Source organism: Hippichthys cyanospilos, chromosome 9, assembly GCF_059441005.1.
Source record: "Hippichthys cyanospilos isolate Australia breed blue-spotted pipefish chromosome 9, RoL_Hcya_1.0, whole genome shotgun sequence".
Lineage (NCBI taxonomy): Eukaryota > Metazoa > Chordata > Actinopteri > Syngnathiformes > Syngnathidae > Hippichthys > Hippichthys cyanospilos.
Genome location: NC_142377.1, coordinates 6,110,190 through 6,133,087, shown reverse-complemented (window position 1 = coordinate 6,133,087; position 22,898 = coordinate 6,110,190). Strand labels below are relative to the sequence as shown.

The window sequence follows — 22,898 nt, the reverse complement described above, 5'->3', positions numbered from 1 at the left end:
TCCATTTTGGAGACACTTGTACTGGAAGCTGCCATGCTGTTTTGTGCTGTTCTCTGTGTGTAGGGAGCGCTATTGCATTCTGATGTCTCAATTACAGGAGCTTGTTTCGTCTTTTTTGTGGTCTATTTAGAAAAAGATTACAGTCAAATCGGACAAGTGCTTACCTGGACTCACTCACCTTGATACACCACCATGAGGCCTCAGTCCCATAGTTGAGAAGCTGCCTTCAAATCTGCATCAGAAATGGGTTTCTGTAGGTTTAAGATAGAAAGTGTACCGTAAAGTCTGCTTTTCCTCATTCGCCTTCTTTGTTGACTTGTCTGCTATGATGCAAATGCCAGGTTTTTCCAACTTTTATTGCTAAAGGTTAAGTAAGTAAAAATGTTAATATATAAATATATTATTCTCGGTGGAGCAATTTTTAGCACATTCGCTCAGGGTCCCGAGTTCAAATCCACCACACTCCGGCCTTCCTGTGTGGAGTTTGCATGTTGTCCCCGAGTCTGCATGGGTTCTCTCTGTGCACTCCGGCTTCCTCCCACACTCCAAAAACAGTCAGGGCAGGTGTATTGGATGTACTAAATTGTCCTTAGGTGTGATGGAGTGCCTGAATGGTTGTTTATAGCTGTGTCCCCTGCAGTTGGCTGGCAACCACTTCAGGGTGTCCACCGCCTACTGCCCAAAGTCAGCTGGGATAAGCACCAGCAAGCCTGCGACCCTTGTGAGGGTAAGTGGCGCTAGAAAATGGATGGATGGATGGATATAAATAAAATAAACCAGGTTGTTTGTAGTGTGTGATTTCAGTGTTTCAATAGATAACTAAAACGTTAGCTTCACAAGAAATATAACAGCCTCACATGCTTCTTTTTTTGTCAGATCTTTGGTAATACTAGTATTTTAAACTAGTATTTTAAAAATTAATCAGTTATAATAATTTGTTGATTTTAAATTTGACATTTATAAGAATGCAAAAAAGAATAGATGAATTAAGATTCAGCCGCTGGTTTGGTCCGTCATAAAGTCTGCAAAAATGTTGTTTTCGAAAGCAAATGTTTTATTTTCATGGAAGACAGCAAAAATCAGAAAATCTGAGCTATTGAGAAGATAGCTTTTCAGGTATTTGTGCACTTAAACCAAAAAAAAAAATGTTTAAATGAAAAATCGATTAAAAACAATAGTTAGGGATGTATAGAAATGAAAATGTTTGGCTGAAATAAGCAGTGTCCTGCACAACTAGGCAAATGATTATTGAAAATAAAATAATTTGCATATTACACCTGTTTAAAGGGGGCTAATTTCAATGTGTGGCATTTTTTGTGGTAAATGTTAGTAGTTACGTATAGAGGCAAGTTTAGTCTTTATTTTGATTTTCATTGGCATACCGACCACAAGAATGTATGAAAGAAACCTAGTTATTGTATTGTATTGTACACATAAGTGACAGGATGGACCATTTGTTATTTATTAAATATCAACATAATTTTACTCCCATCATTTTTTTGAAATATATTTCAGGTTTTATATTTTGATAGGCAGTCCACATAATTTAGACATTTGTTCTTATTAAGTTACAGTTTTTTTCCTCTGAGTTTGGAATGTCCAACTGTATTTGAATGCAAGCGTAACACTGTAGTTAGCGGCTAGCACCAATGCTGGAAACTTGTTCCATATTATACAATGACAGCATAATTGATTAGTGGCTCTGTAGTGTCCTTAAACAGCAATTGAATAGATACTTATCAGTAGGTATTTTTCACAACTTTATTTAAAAAAAATGCTTCATACATTAACTGTTACCATCACATTTTGCAATAAATATGCAAAAACTACGACACAAGTCAAGGCATAACAAGAAATGAGACGGGGAGAAAAAAAAGAAGATAAAGGAAGCCGTAGCACACTACTCTTTGCATCAGACACAGGGCAGGTAAGCAGCACACAGTAAACAAAGGTGACAACTGCTTGTCTGAGGTATTTGTGTAAGTAATGATAACATAAAACTCAATTTATGACTGTTCTATGCAAACGCAGAAAACTGAGAATTCGGCAAATCTCGACTTTGGCTGGAGTTTTTAGAGACCTTAGTTTAAGGGGAAAAAAAATTGAGCACATGTCGCATACAAGGCAAAATGCAGTCATTTACTGCCTGTGCAATTATTTTGGGTACATGTACGCTATTCCTTAGACCAGGGGTGGGCAACTCCAGGCCTCGGGGGCCGGTCGGTGTCCTGCATGTTTTCCTGTTTTCTCTCTCAAACACACCTGAATCAAATGATTAGGATTATTCTCAAGCTCCAGCAGAGCTTGTTGATGAGCTAATGGTTTAAATCAGGTGTGTTAGGGAGAGAAAACTGGAAAACATGCAGGACACCGGCCCTCGAGGGCTAGAGTTGCCCACCCCTGCCTTAGACAGATGCTTGATTGCAGCAGTTTTTGCATCATCACATCATTTTTCGGATGTATTGTTTAATCTTAATTTTTTTTCGTCCAAAAACCCAGAGTGTTTTTTTTTTTTTTTTTGCCCTCAAGATGCCCTTCAAGATTGCTTCTCAGATGAAAGAATTTGGTTGATCGATAATTCGGTGCATCCCTAATAATTATTGATTTATTTGATTAGGTGTTTGACTGTTCCACTTTTGATCAGGTCGCTTCTCCCTCTTGATTTTAAGTACAGTATTTTAAGTACAGCTTTGCACTATGTCCAAACCAGTGGGAAAAGGCACAGGGCTATTACTTGTTCAGTAGCTTGACAACTGGTGCCAAATATGAACACCTTCGAACCAGGCTGCCGCTGTGTTTGTGCCGTTTTGTAGAACAAACATCCTGGGTTGAACACTGTGGAAAAAAAATATGCTGGGGTAGGCATTAGACGAAACTAGATTCTGACAGTATGATAACCTTGACCAGAAATATTGTGGTATTGAAACACAGTGTTGAAATTACACTCTAAAATATAGAATTTTAGAATCTTTTTTTCTAAATAGCCATTTTTGTACATTCTAAATAGTTTTATTCTGAAACAAAATGCATAATACAGCATTTGTTACAATAACCAACATTCATAATGTTCAATCAAAACAAAATATGTCAATAAAATCAAAACAAATCTTCAGTGAGTTTTGCTCACCAGTATATGTTTATATCAATTATTTGTGATTGAACACATCCCATTTAAACTGAAAAATGCAAATATTAATATAATCACAACCATGTTTATATAATTATCAATTTGAGTTAAACTACCCACCCCCTGCCCCACCCCTCTCGACAGATTTGGAAAGTTTTAAATAACCGTGACTTTTAAAATCGAGATATATTGCGGTTATCGGCCCATGCATAACTGTGGGTGAAATAAAGCAAGAAGTTGAGAATTTTGGTTTGAAGCAGCCATTTTATGTGAAATCCATTGCTCTTACTTTGACAAATTGCTGCTTAGTAATTAGCCTAAATTAACCCCAAAAGGAAACAGGAATTCTAGTGGGATTGCTAACTCCAAATTGCCAAGGTTATGTGCACCTAAGGCATCAAATGTGAATAAAGCATGGCATCTGAATTTAAGTTGTTGCAAAAGGTAATGAAAGAGAGAGTACTACAGTCCAGCAATTGTATTTTGGTGCACAGTGTTTTTGATGTGCAAACCTGTGTGTGTGTGTGTGTGTGTGTGTGTGTGTGTGTGTGTGTGTGTGCGTGTGCGCAAATATAAATAAACATATACAGTGGGCCCCCGTGTTTCGAACTTAATCCGTTCAGCGGCTACGCTCGTAACTGGAACTGCTCGTATGATGGGCAATCCAAACCTATGTTAATTAGTGAATGCGTGCAATGTGTGCAAAAATCTTAGGTAAAAACACCACGACTTTATACACATATTAAAAATGAGTAACATAATCTACTGTACAGTTAAATTAAATAACATATACATAGGAAAATTGACATTTACCTTTGGGGCGATGTGACTTGAGCTGGGTGGAGGCGGAGGGGAGCAGAGACCAACCTGCAGAATTTATTTATTTATTTATTTTCTTAAACGGGAACTTTTCTCAAAACTAGAACATATCACCGGCGATTTCCTTCTCTTTAATCCATAATAGAAGAAGCCTCTCCATTTTGTTGTCGAGCGAGGTCTATGCATGCGCCTCCTTCGTATTTTTTTATTATCTCCTGCTTGGTTTCTATTGTCATCATCATCTTACTTCTTCCTTTACCGCCACTTGCAATTTTAGAAGCCATGTCTAACAGATAAAGTTTCCAAAGTCGTCACAACATTCCTTCCTTCCGTTTTTCACTCATTTTCTCTCCTTCCTTCCGTCCCGACCAGCTGTGCCATCAAGCTAGATAAAGGTGTTCGGCCAATAGCATATCGGCCTTTCTGTGATTGACGTGACGCCGGCCAATAGCATCTCCGTGAGTGAGACCGTGACTGACACCGTGACTGGAACAGTGACTGTGACATTGTAAGAGCAATATCGTTTTACGTTACCATGACAAGCTTTAACTACTGATTTTGATGACGTGGCAAAGCGAAAATACATGAACAAATACAATGGCCGGCATGTTAGATTGCTCGTAAGGCGAATGGTCTGTGCGCAAGTGGGGGACAAAATACACCGCGGACCACGCTCGTAAGTCAAAATGTTCGTAAAATAGGGTGTTCGTAAACCGGGGGCCGACTGTATATATTTATTATATATATATATATGTATATATATATATATATATATATATATATATATATATAATATATATAATATGTATATATATATATATATGTATGTGTATGTGTAATATATATATATATATATATTTATATATATATATATATATATATATATATATATATATATATATATATATATATATACACACATGTATATATGTGTGTATACATATATATATATATATATGTGTGTGTATGTGTATATATATGTGTATGTGTATATATATATGTGTATGTGTGTGTGTGTGTATATATATATATATATATATATATATATATATATATATATATATATATAATGTGTGTATGTATGTATGTATATGACCCTTTTTTCTGTACCTTCATGGAAAAGCGGGCATTTGGCTGCATTGTTGTTGTAATTAATTATGAGCTTTGTTTTCCTTTCAACCAGAAGATGTGGTTTGTTTGCTTTTCAAAACCCTTCGCTTGCTTTGTTAAAAAAGCACTCTGTTTAATCTGGTGTCTCATGACACTTTTAGGGGTGCCAGCTTTCATACCCTGAGGTTCATAATCAGGCAGCCATCCTATCATTGTCCCTTTCTTCTTTTTTGTTGACCTCCCACCCCCCTCAGCCTCACAAGTGCTGGAGACTGGAGGCCCACATCCGTGGCCGCACCTCCAGCTAATCTATATGCTAATGAGAAGTTGATAATCAATGAGCTTCATGCATGGTCGGCCACAATCAATACAACATTTCTGTGGAATGGCTACATTTCACTGAGCCAGACGTGCGGGTGCCATCTTAATGTGACGGGGCAGACCATAAGCACGCCATTATCCTCTGATTCCATCTACCCGTAGTGCACATGAATGAATAGTATTCCCGTCTGGGGCAGCTTTGGATTCCCAAAGTCAGTTCATTTTATTACTGATTATTATTTTCTTTTAATGTCATTTTAAGAGGCAGTTTGCGGTCATTATCAGTACTCAAGCGGGTCCTCTCTACATGCTAGCAGTTTCGTTCTAGCTGCAATGATCAAATCAAAATCAATAATCAACCCGTTTCCAACTTTCTACGCAAGTTGGAAACGGGTCTTATGCTTAAAATTCTGATAGCTCAATCGTAAAGTGATAATTCTGATATTTGTATAAAAGTACATCTTGGCCATGCAAGAGTAAAATGATTGTAATAGGATGATGTTTGAATTTCAGTCAAGTCAAAAAGTCAGTTTAGAAATATAAAAGATTTATTTTTTTTAAGTCTGTTTAATTATGCTTCCGTTTGTCCTTTGTTAGGCTAATCTAAGCACACTGGAAGTATTCAGGGAGTTCTTGGTTACCAACTCTGTTGTTCTCAGTTTCATTAACATCCATCCAGCCATCCTCCCATTTTATAAAGCCACTTATTCTCACTAGGGCTGCAGGCTTGCTGGTGTCTATCCCAGCTGCCTTTGGGCAGTAGGTGGGGAACACCCTGGGCTGGTGGCCAGCCAATTGCAGAGCATACAGGGACAAACTACAATTCACGCACCCAATCACACCCAAGGACAATTTAGAGCCTCCAGTGGACCTACCTTGCATGTTTTAGGAATGTGGGAAGAGTGCCCAGAGAGAACCCACACGGGCACAGAGAGATCATACAAACTCCACATAGGAAGCCAGGAGCGAGCTGGAATTGCACTTGGGACTGAACTGTGCGGTGAACGTGCTAACCGCTTTTTTCACTGTGCCACCCAGGAGTGCATCAGTATGTCAAAAATCACTACTTGGTACATACTTCAAAGGCTATAATTTCTAGCTTACTGTATAAAGTTATAGTTTGGTTTGCATTGAGTACAGCAAGGGATCAAAATGGGCATTTTTTTTTTTTTGTCTATAGGAACAAAGTAACGTTTAAAAATGCAATTTGCTAGCAGGATATACTCCAATTAATGAACTTTTGTTCAACATAATGTGTGCAACAAAAAATGTTGCGACAGATATGTCTAACGGTAACTGTTTGACCTAAAATATGCTTTCAATTTGGCAATGGTATATATTTATTGCCTATGAAAAGGTTTTTAAATGCTCAGCAATGAGTCTTTAGTTTTTTTCCTCTATATACTTGTTTGTCTGATGACGCATTAAGAATTTTTGACATCCTGCCAAAATCATATTGCTAGCGATTGTGTACTGTAGACTTGTCAGAGTTTGAGCTTTTCTTTTTTGTCTGTGGAGGAGACCATGGTTTACCCTTCTGTCCTTTATCTAATACTGTATATGCATTGTGTCACATACATAATGTTCGTGCCAAAAAATCTCAATACACTCTTACCTAGTGGACAACTATTTTTATTAGTAATGACCCAACTGCAATGCATTGATAGATACCAAGAATAAAGGACATGGATGGTAAAGTGTTACTTTTCTGTCCACTAATCAACGGACAGCAAAGTGCCAAGCTTCAAGTGGACACCTGGTAATGCCTGCAGTTGAGTAAATAAACACTCAGAGCCCAACACACCTCTCTAGAACAAAATAGCCTCCTTTCAGTTGCCCTAAGTGCCAAATGGATGTGAATTACTGTCTTGTTAGTGAGATCGGGTACGATGTCCTTAGCTGGCTGACTGGCACTAAATTGGCTTTCATATAGATGCTTATTTGTTCAATAAATGTGTTTGGTTGCAACAACGGGATGGTAGTTTTTCTTAGTCGTTTATATTAAAATGAATGGAAATATGCAGTCAGAGATGCCGTAGAAGCAATAAAAGTAATGTTCGTCATGTCAAAGCAAATAAGCATGCAAAAATTGGGGTAACATAGGGGGAGGGGGCTGCCCATCATTACCATCATCTTCATTAGAGAGAATCCTGCTAACCAATCACCACAACGCACTGCTCGGGGATTCCGCTGTTGCCCCGTTGGCTGTCGCTAGGATACCACATAATCATGAGGCAGGCTGCGGCCTGGTTGGCGGAGTGGGGTGTCGATGCCGGGACGACGAGCTTGCCGTGCGTTAGGGGGTAGGTGGAGGTGTTGGAGGATGGGGGGCGGGGTTGGGCTGATATAGCGTGCACGCACAAACGCTTTCAGTCAGTCAGTCAGTCGCTCAGTCAATCAGTCAGCCAAGCAAGCGCTAGAGGGGAGGCAGACAAAGAAGAGCATCATCCTGAAGTAGGACAGCACGCTCCCGGGGGATGGGGCACCATACCCCTGCATCGCGTTGGGGGGGCTACAGAAGGTAGGAGACCCGGGGTTGCGGGGCTTTGTCTCAGCAGCTGAGCACCCCTCCTCACACGCGCAAACATTTGCAGTAGCCACCATTACATATTTAATTTGTGGGGTTTGGACATTGGCGGTTAATGAGGGCTCGTTGCTATCCGTGTTGCGTTGGAGCCAGCTAGTCTGTTGATCTGTCAGACAGCCTTTTAATGGCTCTTCCATTCCTCTTGACTTCACAAATCCTCTAGATGTAAGGCCATGTGAAAACATTACATTCACTCAAGGGGTGTGGAGAGCTGCAGTCGACTTGTTGTAGTTGTTGTTTGTACGCTTTGGTTGCATTCACCCACAACTTTCAAGTGACAATTCTGAAAAACAGAGAATCGGATATATCCTGTCAACTTGAGCCCATCAATAGTGTATCCACATGTGTGCCTACCCCAAAAATGACCCCCGCGGTGAATTGTAACTATAGTGGAAGTGTAGACCATTAAATAGGAATACAGAATTCTTTAAGTGCCTTCATTACACATATGAGCAGTTCAGAGCATCTAATATATTAGTAATATTTGCCGATAAGTTAATGTTTAAGAAGTGGTTTGGGCTTGTACCTCCAGCTTCTTTAAATTGTCAGTTTTTAGCACCATAGTCACATTTTTTTCTTTGGTCACATTTTTCAGTCAGTCAGAGACTTTTATTTTTAGATTTTTCCATTGCTCATATTGTTTACATTACCCCAAAACATGTTTAATATATAATTTAATTGGTTGAAAGGAAATTTATGAAAAGTCTCTTAACTCTTGATTTAATACTGACACAAATGGCTCCTGCTAGCAGTGTTCATTAAAGCTCACTAAAGCCGTGAGGTTTTATTAGTCAGCCAAAGTACAATTAGATTCAGTAGATTTTTTCTGAACTTTATTTTAAAGGTGTCAGCATGAGAAAAAGTTATAAGCTTACTGGGGTGTCTAATGGATGGACATCTGCCTGCAAGCTTCATACTTAACGTAGCTCACTAGTTTTCCTTAACACTGAAACATCACAGTTTTTATTAGAACAGCTCTACTCACGTCTCTTCTCAATGTCAATACCTATCAAGGATATTCTTTCTTGTTGCAACTTTTAATTTTGAGGAGACGTCTTGTAGTTTTAGAGGTGGAGTTCTGAAACTTCTCACACTGTTGAAGTGATACTTTGTGCAGTAAGTAAACGACGGGTCCACATCTGGACTATCTAGTTTTTATTTGTGAAGAAAAATATCAACTTGATCAAATTTGAACACAGGCTGTTTCTAGACAAAGCCAATGAAATGTAAACAGTGATCTGTTTTAAATATATCAATATACACATATAATAAAATGGGGTTGGAAATGGCATTTTCCATCACCATCACTGATGAATGGGTGAGTTTCCCCTCATGGAGAGACTGCGGGGGCCAAAAGCATCATTCCCTCTACCCCCTGTGAATGTGGTGCTATTGCGGCTGGTGCCTTGTGTACAAACGTAAGCTTATGTCTGATTGGATTTCAGTACTGTCACTCACACCAAAAATTTGGACGCTGAGCAGTTAATGTGATGGAATAATCATGCTCTTTCTTTATCATTCTTATTTTTGCTTGACTGTAAACTCAGCTCTGCACCTCACACTGCAGTTTATGGAAAAGCACATGGTTTCAAATGGTTTTCATTTAGTTGGGAGGTCTGCTAAAATAAGCAGGTTGTACATCTGGGCACGGGCCCCTAATCCTCTCTAAATAGTAATGAGGAGGAGGAGGCAGTAATGACTTTAGAATGGCAGTGTGTCTGCAGTGTAGGTCCTGATTTAATTACTTCCATCAAACCCTCCTCACGCTGTTTAAAATCCTCAAGCCGCTTTCTCAACCTTCACCCCTCATTTTGCTGTTTAATTACATGCACACACCTCTAACCTCGAGGCTAGAAATTCTATCCTTCTCTCTTCAAGCATTTTTCACCCCAGTCAGCTGTTGACCCCTCTTCCTCTGTAGCATCTTGACTTCCTCTTCTTTAGTCCTGGAGTCTGCATTTACTTAATTCTGTTCCCCCCTCTCAAGTTGCACTTTTAGGATCTATCGTCTGCTGGCGTTTTATTTAAAAAAAAAAAAAAAAAAAGTGTGAAATGGGATGTCTGTAAAGGAGCTTGGAAAGAAAAATATATATGTCTCATCAGGGAAAAATGGCATCCAATTGTATTTTGGTTACACTAGCTTTATTAGAGCAAGCCTATAAGAGCCTGTGGTAACATCTGTCAGAGACGCCATGGCGGCAACCATATTTGCTTCTCCTTGGCTCCCGGAGGCCAATCTTTTACATAGTTGATATGCATGTCTGGATACTATTTGCTGTCAGGCATCACCAGCTGACACAAGATTCCAGTCTCTGAATGCTATGAAAACGCAAAATAAAATGTATGGGTGCCCCAACAATAAGAGGAAAAAAAAACATTAACATTATTTTTGTGTGCCTAAACACATTAATTCTGAATGTAAATTCCTCACAGAAAGATGGCAGCATAGCATGGGTATAGAGCAGTTGGTTAAAAGTCACGCTGCGTAAAATGACCCAGGCAGGTTAGACACATTTACCAGAAAATAACTAATACCACAGAGATGGGGCAAGAACTTTTTTTTTTTTCCTCTCCTTCAAGCTTGTTGAGCCATAAGTGCAATTAAACACATCCCCATTTGGAATCCCCTACACTACCTGTCAATTTACTCCATTATAGTAAAACATCACAACATCGTGGGAAGGCCAGTCAATGCTTCATAATAAACTCTATCACAAGTAACATGAATGGGCTGGGTTCGCTTTTGTTTTGAAGTTCTTCCCAGGAACATGGTCATGACTGGGGGCTGAGTCAAATGACGCCGATAACACTCCATAATATGCACATTAAATGAATAGAGTGATAATATTCAAGGCACCATCAAGATATTTTTTTCGGGAAATGGCAAAAGTAGTCTGTGAAGGAAATCATATTAGGTTGTTATCATTATGTGTTTATTTCATGTCTACAATAGTGTGCATTGCTATCCATGTGTGCAGTCCGAGTTCATCTCACCCCAGTCCTTAGATAAAACTGGGACCTTGGCCCAACTGTTGGTGGCGCCCGACTGGCTCTTTTTGTTATGTCTTGTAATGTGCAATGCTTTGCGGAATTAATAAAAACCAGGCAGGGGCGCTTGGGCAGTTGAATTCGCGTTGGAGAACGTACAAGTTCATTTGCCCAAGCTTTTTCCATATCCATGGCATAGAAAAGTCAATCTTGGCTGGTCTGAGTTACTCTTTTTGCTGCTTAGCAGCTAGGCCTGTCCTAGTCTTCTTTTAGAGATTTCTCTGACATAGGCCAAATTTTTCTTCAAAGAAATAAAAATCAGCAATTTTCTATCAGTCAAGTAAAATATTTCTAAAGCATGATTGAGAAATAAATTGGTCGTAATTCAGTAATATCTAGGGGAGATAGAACTAACTTCAGGTGGGTAAATAGTGGAGGGTAAATAGAGTACTCACAGTCCATATAACCAGGGGTGCACATATTCTTTTTTTGGTTTACTCAGATGTATATCATCTTCCTCATTGTCATTCTCGGTTTCGCTCCCACATGAGCAGCGCACCATCTGTGTAAGCATACAGGCAGCCTGAATCCTCAAAGTTTCACTATTGTGTAAAATATTATTCAGTATGTGCTGTGTTTTCATTTATTTGCATTTGTTTTCTGTTTGGAATGGTTGTTCTACTAGCTGCCGCATTTGGTGGATGTGTGTGCAGGAGCGTGCAAGTGGTGGTGTGAAGGCAAAATAAATAGAAAAGACTTGACTGCACACCTTACCTGTCGCATTTGTTCTATTCAGCAGGAAGACTGCAGAATTATATCTTCACAACCTCAAAGTGAATGGGACTCGTGATGGTCGCCTTAGGAGACCCAAGAACCCCTTTATTAGGCTTACAACTCTTGTCAGTTATGGTTTGCGCAGTTCTTTGGCGACCTAGTTTAATTAGTCCAAGGAAGTCATCTGTAAATTCTTCATCAACTGTAAAATGACAACGTAAACCATCTCCTTCGCAAGACTAATATGCAGCCTCAGCAGCCAGTCAAACCTGCTTCAGTAAACAAACAAATAAATATCCTCAAAATAGGAAGACATGGGATGCATGTTCTTAGCTTTTGAAAGGCGAGGAGAAAACTATCATATAGACCTTGTGTGGATTAGCTTGTTTGTATGTTGCACTACATTCATGTGCTTTTTTCATACTTCTCAAATGAAGGATGTCTTTCAACCCTGTATCAAACGCACTAGTTTTGTATGCTAGCTGGGGACATTAGCGGTAAATCTTGTAGCATATTTAAATCTTGCTTCAAGCCATGGCACATCTTGGAGCCACTTTTCAAGGGGAAACAAATGTTCAGCTCAGTGTTTTATATGGGTAGTTAGGGTAGTTAGGGTATGCAAATGCGCAAAGTGAAGCATGTGATTTTACACATCAGGTATTTCTGTCGTGAATGTACCTGTATACCAGTTATGTACTTACCTGCATATAACCTATCTGACAGAATAGACTTTGGACTTCGCCTACCATACATGATCTGGTGCTTCAGTTCCCCCAGTAGACCCGGTGTTGGGGCCTTGACAATTCCATACAGATCATGTCTTGTATTTGTGCCATGCATGGGATGTAATGCAAAAAACTCAATTTTCACACTGGCTGGAGTCCAATCCCTAGATGAAAATTGATAACAAGGTAATGTCAAAAATGTTGTGCTAATTTTCGGTACCAAATTAGCAGTTGAGCCGTGGGATGTGTCTCGACTTGTCCGCCAGAACGCACAGTGATGCGTAACTGGTCAACCAAATTCACGGACACACAATAACCAGCTACAGAAAGTGGAAGGATTGGATGTATGGACAATAACTAGACTTGCTGTTATATAAAAATAAAGATGCATTTTTTTATGACATGAGTTATTTGTGTCTTCTGTGTAATGTGGTTGAGGGCAGCTGTTAATTCTTGTCATCCAGCTTCCCTTTCTATACAGAATTTTCAGAATCTCATTAGTGGAACCACATTTTTTTTTCTTGCTTTGTTCTATTGTGTCTCTCACACAAAATTGTGGCGCCAAGTACAGTGTTGTCTTTAATCAATCGGCTGTAGCAGGTTGTTTTATTTACATGGTTAAATGTACCCATTTCATTTGTTCTCGGCTTACACTTCAACAGTATTGATTCTTCTGCTGACACGGATGGCATCAGAAAGCTGGCATTGCCCCTTGTGATAAATGTCTAAACAGTAGTTTTCTTTTTCTTCTTCTTTTGGTTAAATTATCGTTATGTTTGACACCTCTGAAACTGAACAGAGTCCATTTTGGAAGTATGTTAAATTGATAGTACAAATGGGGACATTTGAGTACTAGCCAGGTATGTAACCGCTTTGGTATTTGAATTATTTGTAATGACATGGAATTAACTTGAACAAGATCAATGCGTTGATGTTGGAATGATGTAAATCATTCCAATGATTTAAGTCAATATATGTAAAAACTGTAGGTAAATACTTTTTTTCTTTTTTAGTCTTTTTTTTTTTTTCTTTTTTAGGAAATGTGTTAATCTGAATAGTAAATATAGGTAGCTTGAATGATCTGAACAAGGTGAGAGAGAAGTGAATAATATAGAACATGTATATAATGTACATGGAAGGGTTTTTGTATTACAAAAGAGGATGTTTTGATCGGGGCAAAGATTTTTGGCATGTTCAATCATTCCCCTTGGTGAATTAAATTTGCTGTTATAACGGTTTCATTGCAAATTAAGCGAATGGTGAACTTTTTTGGGGGATAATTAGGCCTCATTGAGAATGAATGGAGTATTTGGGCTAAAAATGTTCTTTTGGGAAAACTGTAAATATTTCAAATAAAAGTATGTAACCCCTCCAAGCCATGAAGTATGCGACATGGCCGACCACAACTGAATTGGACAATTGCGCAGAAATTGCAGTCTGCGTCATCAGCGAGTCACCCCCACACACCTGGCAATTGACCCTTGCACATTACCTACTCTTTTGCTTTTTTTAAAAAAAAAAAAGGCTACCCCCGGTGTTTTTTTCTTCAACTATGTTTTGTGTTGTCCCGAGATTGTTTCTCCATCTCTCATTCACCATTTTCTCTGCGGTGTTTCAGGCACAGGCGTGCCATTCAGAAAAGCCGGGGGTCAAAGGTGAGAAGAGCAGAGGGCACCATGAGCGAGCCGGGGCCCCCCACCACCACCGCTGCCACCACGACAACCACTTCCACGGGCGGCAGCTCTGCAACCATCACCACCACCACCACCACGTCCTCCAGCTCCACCACAACTGTCAGCAGTAACATAACAACACAGTCTACTACCACTGCTGCTTCTGCCAGCTGTTCTAATACCAGCAGCAGCAGTACTAGTAGTACTAGTAGCAGCACGAGTAGTAGTACTTCTGCGGCAAGACAAGCAGTCCCTCAGATTTCTGTTTACGGCGGAATACCAGACAGGCAAACAGTCCAGGTGATTACTTCCATAGTTTTACTAATGTGACTGAAATGAGAGATGTTTGTGTTCACTCAGGTCTTTCAAAACAATTGAAGGGAAGAATGCTCTTTGCACTTAAGTACTCTTGACATCCTGACCCCAAGAATTAGATTCCACACAAGCTGAATAAGGTCCCACTTTTAATGGCGGGCTTCTCCTCCATTCAGACCAACAGCATTGTTACCAAGCAGTATAAGGGAGAATTGGTCATTTAGTACCATAGAGGATCAGCCTTAGCTTCCACTTATTTTAAAATGGCTGGTTTTGTTGGCCCCTTCCTCACTATGGCAACTACGTCTATGCTCACACTGCAGCTCAATTCAGTTTTTTTAATACCCATATTTGGCAATGTATTTTTATTTTTTTTTCTCATGTAGTGTGAGCATTAGAAGGCATCTTTTTTCCCCCCCCAAATTCAGACCCGGGTCTCTTTTATATGCAGTTATTAATCAGATATGTATGCGTTCCATACTCATTAAAAGTTGCATTTATTTTTAGAACTGAAAACGTCCCGAAGCTTTGTACCCCACTTTACTCAACAAAATCAGTTTTTCCTTTGAAATTTACCTGCTCTACACTCCTCAATTTTTCTGGTACCCGCTGCCTTGTGGTTCCAAAAAAAGCCCGTTTATAAAACTTGACGTGTATACTTTGGAGGCCATTGATTAGTCCGAGACAGATTCCAATGTGCGGCATGGAAAACTAGATGGGGGAAAATAGACACCATTAATGACGAGGAGAGGAAAGCGAATTAAAAAGCTTCCATTGATGGACTTGAAATCAATATCATCTTTTGGTTGATGTAGTATTCCAAAACAGCCACAATCCGAGTACCAACTACAAAATCCTTCCGCACACCCCGCTGTTTTTTATTATTTGAGTGTGGGCTCACTTGCTACCATTGTTTCCTAATTTCCTCTTTGCACATCTTCATCAAGCTTTTGTCATCTGCTTTGCCGTTCAGGTGATCCAGCAAGCACTTCACAGGCAGCCCAACACGGCGGCACAGTATTTACAGCAGATGTACGCGGCGCAGCAGCAGCATCTTATGTTACAGACCGCAGCGCTCCAGCAGCAGCATAGCCTGAGCACCGCTCAGCTGCAGAGCCTTGCTGCCGTGCAGCAGGTAATAATGCGCCTCCCAAGCCCATAGATTTTTTTTTTGTTTGTCTTTGCATATTATATTCTGGGTTAAATCTATCTCCACCCTTTTCCCTGCCTTGCCTCAGGCCAGTATAGCAGCGGGTCGGCAGAACTCCTCCCAGAGCGCCACAACATCTCAGCAGACAGGATCGACACAAACCACAGTAAGAAAGATCTATCAAGTAGTAGGAATGACACTTCTATGAAAGCAGACCTCAACGTAGGCTGTTTGGGTTTAGGTTACATTTTACAAATTAGACACCCACATCTTGTACATGCCTGTATTAAGTATTTTCACACAGAACAAATACTTAGATGGACATCATTTCATGTCGAAGAGCGAAGTAAACTAAACCCTGGATTGTTAGTGAGAGGCATTTTTTTTAAAAAGGGGAAGTCAACCTAGAAAAAACCTCTTTACATTATGTTCAATGTGCCTACTAAATATACATTCTGATGAAAATTGCATTTGTGGAAAATTAATTCAGCAAAATCAACCTGTTTTTAATGTACATCTCAGAGGGCGGCCAGTTTGCCACTGGCTCAGGTAACGCCTGTTTCATATACAGTATTAGTTGCCTTCATGTAAGCCTCAAAATGCCTGATATTGCTCCGTTTTTTTTCAATGTTTGTATTTTAACTTTCTGTTCATTGGTCAGTAAAATGCCCTGCAAAATTTGAACAAACTCGTCCCTGACAATTCTTCTACCAATCGATGAGAAATTGGGTAGCTGTGGCCAAATAACAGGATGCGCCAACATTGTCACCAACCCGTGTTCTAAGAAGAAAGTTAGCCATTTTAGTTGTAAGCAGCCATTTTCAGTTTAATTCCGGCACTTCTACTTTGTTGAACCTCTTCTTGGAGAATTTAAATTTAAATTTCAAATAGCTGGGTGATTCTGTATTATAAATTTGACTTTTTTTTTTTTTTTTAAGTTTTCATTTTTCAAAAGACATTCTGACAGTAATGTTCACCCTTTCAGATCAATCTGACCGCCTCGCCGGCAGCCGCACAGCTTATCAGCCGCGCTCAGAGTATCACCTCCACTCCCACCAGTATTTCCCAACAAGCTGTTCTTCTGGGTAGCTCATCGAGCCCCACCCTCACTGCCAGCCAGGCGCAGATGTACCTGCGTGCACAGATGGTGAGAATTTACCTCATGAAGAAAAATTAAGCATTTTTTTGTCATTTCTAGCTAGCACCTTTGTTCGTGTGAATCCTGCATGGTATGCTGCAATCAGTGTAATGAGTTGCTAATGAAATTAGAAACGCTTTTCTATCTGTTGTTCAGCTTTGTTGAAATCTGGCACTGAAACTTTGCTTTACCTCGACATTTTCTTGAGCTATTTATTATTTGCTATTCTGCAGCTACTTCGTTGACTGTAGTGTATGTGTATGGTATGTTCTAGGCCCAGCAAAGCAACGTCTTTCAGGCACAGCAGAGCAACTTGGTGCAAGTGGCTAGGAGTTTGGGACGAGCAGTCCCCCTGTCGCCGCAGCTGATTTTCACGCCGACAGCCACCGTGACGGCAATGCAATCAGACAGCTCTGCGCAGGTACGCTTCATGTTTTCATTTTTTTGCTTTATGCAAATGTAAAAACCCAAGAATGGCCCTCAAAATGACAGGTCTTTATAGCCAAAACATCAGTTGTATCCATTTTCTGTAGCTCTTGTCATATTTAGGGTCATGTCATAATGTCATAATGATTTAAGGGTATTTTTGAGGTTGATCAATATTTGTGAATTATTACCGTTGCACACCTTTTATATCTAGAGTTTACATTGTGTAATCACTACTGGTGATCGTCCCTAACCCTCTCAGCACACAAGAAATGTGTACTGCACATCAAAAGAATTCAATTGAGTTTTTTTATACTTCTATAGTCGCCTCATGCAAAAAATGTTTAAGTTGATTTGGCATGTTGTTGATGGAGCGGGAAAATAAATGTGTCAAAAAAGATAGAATATTTTGAGTGTGGCGAATTTCAGACTATTCAGAATATTGCACCAGCCATTCATGTAAACATTGTCACATAGACTACAATACGCTATCCACTGAAGATGCCCACTAGGTTAATTTGATCATGTCTCTGTTCCTATACACAGCTGCTTTACAGTGATATTGATACATATATATGTATATGTATGTATGTGAGCATATGTCAAATTTCATGGATGAAATTGCTCAGACAGGTTGAAAAGTGCAATGTGCTTACCCACATATGGTCATGGTACGGCCATGTCGTTTTAGTCACCAGTTTTTGCAGCGCCGAGCTGCTTCCCATCATCAGTGCATGAGTCTCAAATGAACACACTTAATTGCTCAGTCCTGGGCCATAGCGAGTCATTGAATGTCAAAAGCATTTTATTTTATTTATTTATTTATTTATTTATTTATTTATTTATTTTCATATTTACTGAGTTAGATAAAGTCAGATAAAGCTCTCCGTAGGGGGCCGACCCAGAGGCAGATTGGGGGCAGAGTGAGAGCGGCTTTCACTGCAACAACAACTCAAACACACGCTGCGTTCTCACGCCGAATTTCAGTAGAAACAGGACGAAATCGTCACGTTTTAGTGCATAGAAGCTTGCAAGAGTTTCTAGAGGGATTCGGTCAAGGATTCAAGGTAATTATTATCTAAAATAGGACTTTGAAAACATTGTGCAAAAAATGGCAAAGCCGGACCTATCAATGGACGAGTTGTGCCTGGCTGCAATCAGCAACCACGCCAGCTCCCTGGCCAGGAAGGTCCAGGCCAACTCCTCTGTGGCTAAGTGCTACAAGCAGGAGCTTATCGAGCAAGAGAAGATGGAGATTGTTGTGGAGCTCAAGAGGGGCGACCCACCTTCTGTGATGTTCGACGCCCTGGTCGAGCTGGTTGACAGGGGAGAATTGGAGATGGGCCGGGCGGTCCTGAAGTGGTCTTCTCTTCCCATGGCCCGCATGGCATCCTTGAGGATGTCGTTGTGGGACTCCCTGATATACAGGGAGGACAAGAAGGAGTGCAGGGTGCGTTTCCTCTCCCTTGCCATGTGCCACAGGGACAGGTTCAGGCACCTGCTGGAGTTCCTGGGGACCTCAGACCCGACCTTGCAGGGATACAGGTGCCAGGAGAGGCACAGGCAGACCAACAACATCTTGCCGCAAATCAGCAGGTCCTTCTTTAACTCTTCTGGTGCTAACTTCTCCAAGGAGGTGACTTTGGAAGCAATGAAGAACAAGGCCTTGGAGCAGCCGACCAGCAGGAAGAAGAGCAGGGTCAAGGAGGGCAGGAAGGAGACGGCGAGGGACAGGAACTTTTACAAGTCCAGGAAGCTGGCCGGGGCCCACAAGTCATAGGCCAACAGGCTAAAGTGATTGTTGAAGGAAGAGGGCCAGACAAGCAAGACGTGCTGTGCCAATAGTGACATTGGAATTCAACCTAAATAAGTTATATACCTAAATAAGACTATATATAGAAAAATGCAAATTCTGATTTTGTTGAGTACAGTTAAGATACTTCTTCATGCTTTCCTCAAATACAAAGTTTCTGGTATGAAAATTGAGTGATTCATTTGCTGTTTCAAACTTAGGTTGAAATTACACTAAATTAACAAAATTGATTGTTTATATATGTTTTTGTTAGTTTTCATTGATTGTGTTAAAAGGATGTGTTACTGAATTGTAATCTTATGTATTATGTGATAAAAATATCATGTGAATAAAAAAACCCTAACTAAATAAATAAGATTAAAAGGTAGGTGTTTAACGCTAGATAACCAAATCCAGAAACCGAGTTGGACGTCGTTCATCTGACAGATTACAGGAAACAATATAGGTGTTATATGCTCTCATTAAAAAATAAATACCATTAGACTAAAAGTAAAAAAAAAAACAACAAAAAACACAATGTTTAGTAAATATGCATAATTTAAATAAGGCACGGCGTTTTTACATGTTGGGTTGACTTCTTTAAAGTGTAACTCGGGTGTCCCACTTTCAGGTGTTGATGGAGTTAAGAAGTGCATTGTTGGAAAGTTTTGTTAACAATTGTTATTCCCATTTTTTTGTGGACTTTATCTAATAAATCTCCCAGGTAATATTTAATACCACGCATAATGTTAGTGGATATGACGTCAAGTAGTCTTTTGGCCGTCAAATAGTCTTTTGGGCCATCCCTTGCCCAAACCTGGGTGACCCTAAAAAAAAAAAAAAAGAGGCCAAGATCACGGTTTACTCTGCGTGTAACATCTCTGCCCCCCCGCAGGCATGTTTGGCTGCGTGCATTTTTTTTTCCTCTCAATATGTTTCCGAAGCTAGTAAGCTTGCTTTCTGGGATAGGCTCCAGCGTGCCCGCAACCTTTGTTGGGGATAAGTGGTTCCGGGAATGGACGGGTGTTTTTTGCGGTATAGTGCACTTGACTTTTTTTCCATTAAGTGTTTTATTTATTCATGCAATGGAATGGGATATGCTGTAGCAGACATGATGACAAGCATTATATAAAATTGATTAATAAATAACTCATTGAAAGTTTGCTCTTTTTTGTCTTAAGAATCAGGTCCAAAATTTAGCCATACGCGGCCAACATGGAACAACCACATCCTCCTCCCAGACTCAGACACTTCAGGCTCTCAGTCTGAAGCAGAGCCCTGTGCCTATCCAGCCTGCCTCGCTGGTCAAGAACCCTGCCCAGGGGGTGCAAGTGTCTGCAGGAGTCAAGTCTGGCTCGTCCGAGAGCCCCTCCGAGGCAGGGAAGAAGGGAGATGCCGTGGTGGTCACAGAGGCCCGGGCAATTAACATGAGCCGCAACGTCACGACAGTCAGTGCGCAGCCTCTCATCGCTCCGGGTGAGTCATAACCAAAAAACTTCATTGTGATGTGTGCTTTCTGATTTCTTTTAAGGTGTTGCCAGTTTTCACATCACCACAACTTTGAAACCAGATTATGACTGAATGCCCCTAAACACCACCAATGATAATAGATACATGAATGATCGAGTGTTTATCACAAAGATGTTAAAGTGAACTGCGGCATCACCTCAGTTAACTTTTATGTCCTATGCTATTGAATCACTTTGTTGGATTGATGGATGAAAGTATGATTTTTTTTTTTTTTGTCATATAATAGTAAACGAGCAGTTAGCAAAATACCCTATTACCTCAATAATACCTCAAATATAAGGCACACTTTTTCCCCCAAAAAATGAAGGCCAAAAGTATAGGTCCATCCTATAAACAATAGAATTTTTTTTTCAATTCTACACTTTTCGTGGTAGATTGATGTCAGCCAAATAAGCCGAGTTTTGACGCACAGATGTGCATTTTTATATCAGCCATAGTTTTACGTTACAATAATTACTGTAATAGGACGAGCTAGAGAGCGGACGTCAGTTAGCAGCAAGTGCCTGTTGCAACTAACAGCAGCTCGTGTTAGCTAAGGTTATTCGAGCATTATTTTCAATAAAAGAAGTGAGCAGACTGAACAAATGTTCAAGCCCGTCCTTATTCACACACACAGGAATATTACTAAAACTGAGAGGATCATATAAAAGTTATGTCTCCAGCTGATTTAATTAAGAGTGGCAAGGTATGGATTTGTCTGCATTGATTAGAGAACACAAAAAGGTATTCGATTTGACTTGTTTTTAATTGAGGTCTTTTGGCATTTACACACAATTGTAAACTCAGTGTAACACGGATGGTGCACATCTTCAAGTATTTATGGCAAAATGAACTCGACCTGCTTTGCGAGGAAAAAAATGAATAACTGCTTTAAGCGCATTCATCTGTACGTTCGTGCTGTGTTCACTGACAGCTCACAATGTGAGACATCTGAAACACACTTAACCCGCAACAAATATGTAACTTATGGATATATGAACACAAAAAAATATGAAGGGTTTAGGAAAATGAATTTTGTTTTGCTATAGTTTTTACATTGTTGCCAAAGTGTTATCGCGTCTTATACACGGTAACATAATAAATAAAAGAATATGACCCTAAAATTAAGGGCATGTCCTATACACAGGTCCATCTTATATTCAGGGAATTAGGGTAGATGAAGAAGATGTTTGTGAGACCAGCTCACCTTCGGGGCTGAATTCACAAAGAACAAACGACAGCACACAAAACTTTTAATTTCAATTATTTGCACCGTCAGATCGCTCTGTCTTGGCCTGTTCACAACAAACATGGTGCTGGCATACTAGCATAAAATACCCATCAAATTGGCTTAAGTCCAGCACCTTTTTTTTTCATTCTTATCGCCACATAAGGCTGAGGAAAATGCTTGTTTTGTGCCAAGAACGCTGTGCTTTAACCATGGCACTCAGGAAGAGACTTTCTGTTTATGTGTTCACCACCTAAAACTGCCTGCTCAATAATTTCCTCTGTCTTTTTTTCTGTTTTTATTGTGGTCTTATTTACTTTACTGTGCAATCTTCTTGAGCGCCAACAAAGACAGCTTGAAAAAAAATGCATTGGTTCATTTAAATCAGTGGAGAGAAATCAGCCCAGTCTAACCAAACACTGTGATTTGTGATTTAAATCTGTGCTGAGTTATTCACGTGCAACCTGCGAACAATTCAAGTGCTATTTGGCTGCACCTGTGGGTCGAGACAAAAATGAAACAGCAGCAGAGGAAACGTTTGGACAAGCAGCCACTGATTCTTTACATGGCTACTATACCTCCTAAAATCAAAATAACATATGCACACACAGTTATATTTCTCTGTCCTCTGTGATTTAAGGGTCAGTATGGCCACGCATAGTGCTCTCAATTCTTAAAATTGAAGGGAAAAAAAAACATCTATTTTGCTTGCAGCTTACACACAGGTTCAGCCCCACTCACTGGTCCAACAACACAAGCAGCAGCAGTTTGTGGTCCATCACAGCCAAAGTTCCCAGAGGACCCCTGGTCAGCTGCTGCAGACAGCGTCCATTCAACCTTCGCCGCACCCTGTCCCAGTGCTACCCAAGCCAGCGCCACACCAGACCCCAGCTCCAGGCCAGCACGCCACCATCTTCCACTCCACCATCAGCCCCCACACACTCCAGCCCGCCTCCTCATCAACCTCTTCCTCCACGCTGACAAGTCAGGCCAAAGCTCAGCCTGTGCAGCTAACAGCCATCAACCTGCAAATTCATCCCACGGTACGAGCTGCATGTTGCTCAACAATCTGTTAAATTGCCATGCCCACGGGTGCGCCTGTTCTTTATGTATTCCAAAAATGTTTTTTTACACAGAAACCACATAAAATAACCAGCTTTACACTGCCTTTTTGATTTAAACCTACCAGCTACCAACCTACAATTCTGTGTAACTA

The 22,898-nt window shown here is 40.2% G+C and overlaps 2 protein-coding genes across 3 annotated transcripts in view; both read left to right on the top strand.

The window, feature by feature from the left end:
* The window catches only part of phc2b (polyhomeotic homolog 2b (Drosophila)), a 33,107-nt gene that overhangs the window by 3,584 nt on the left and 6,625 nt on the right, over positions 1-22,898 (top strand). The window contains exons 1-8 of one of the 2 annotated variants that reach the window (XM_088424616.1): positions 7,764-7,898; positions 14,070-14,424; positions 15,413-15,574; positions 15,678-15,755; positions 16,575-16,736; positions 17,002-17,148; positions 20,127-20,421; positions 22,397-22,725. In XM_088424616.1, coding sequence (XP_088280742.1) covers positions 7,855-7,898; positions 14,070-14,424; positions 15,413-15,574; positions 15,678-15,755; positions 16,575-16,736; positions 17,002-17,148; positions 20,127-20,421; positions 22,397-22,725 — 1,572 coding nt within the window. In that variant the 5' untranslated portion in view covers positions 7,764-7,854. Of the gene's footprint in view, positions 1-7,763; positions 7,899-14,069; positions 14,425-15,412; positions 15,575-15,677; positions 15,756-16,574; positions 16,737-17,001; positions 17,149-20,126; positions 20,422-22,396; positions 22,726-22,898 lie in introns of those variants that run through there. The other variant, XM_088424617.1, reaches the window with a different exon arrangement.
* Positions 18,265-18,933, top strand: LOC148418634 (uncharacterized). Its single transcript, XM_088422739.1, has one exon. It carries the CDS (start codon positions 18,265-18,267, stop codon positions 18,931-18,933), a length of 669 nt encoding a protein of 222 aa, XP_088278865.1.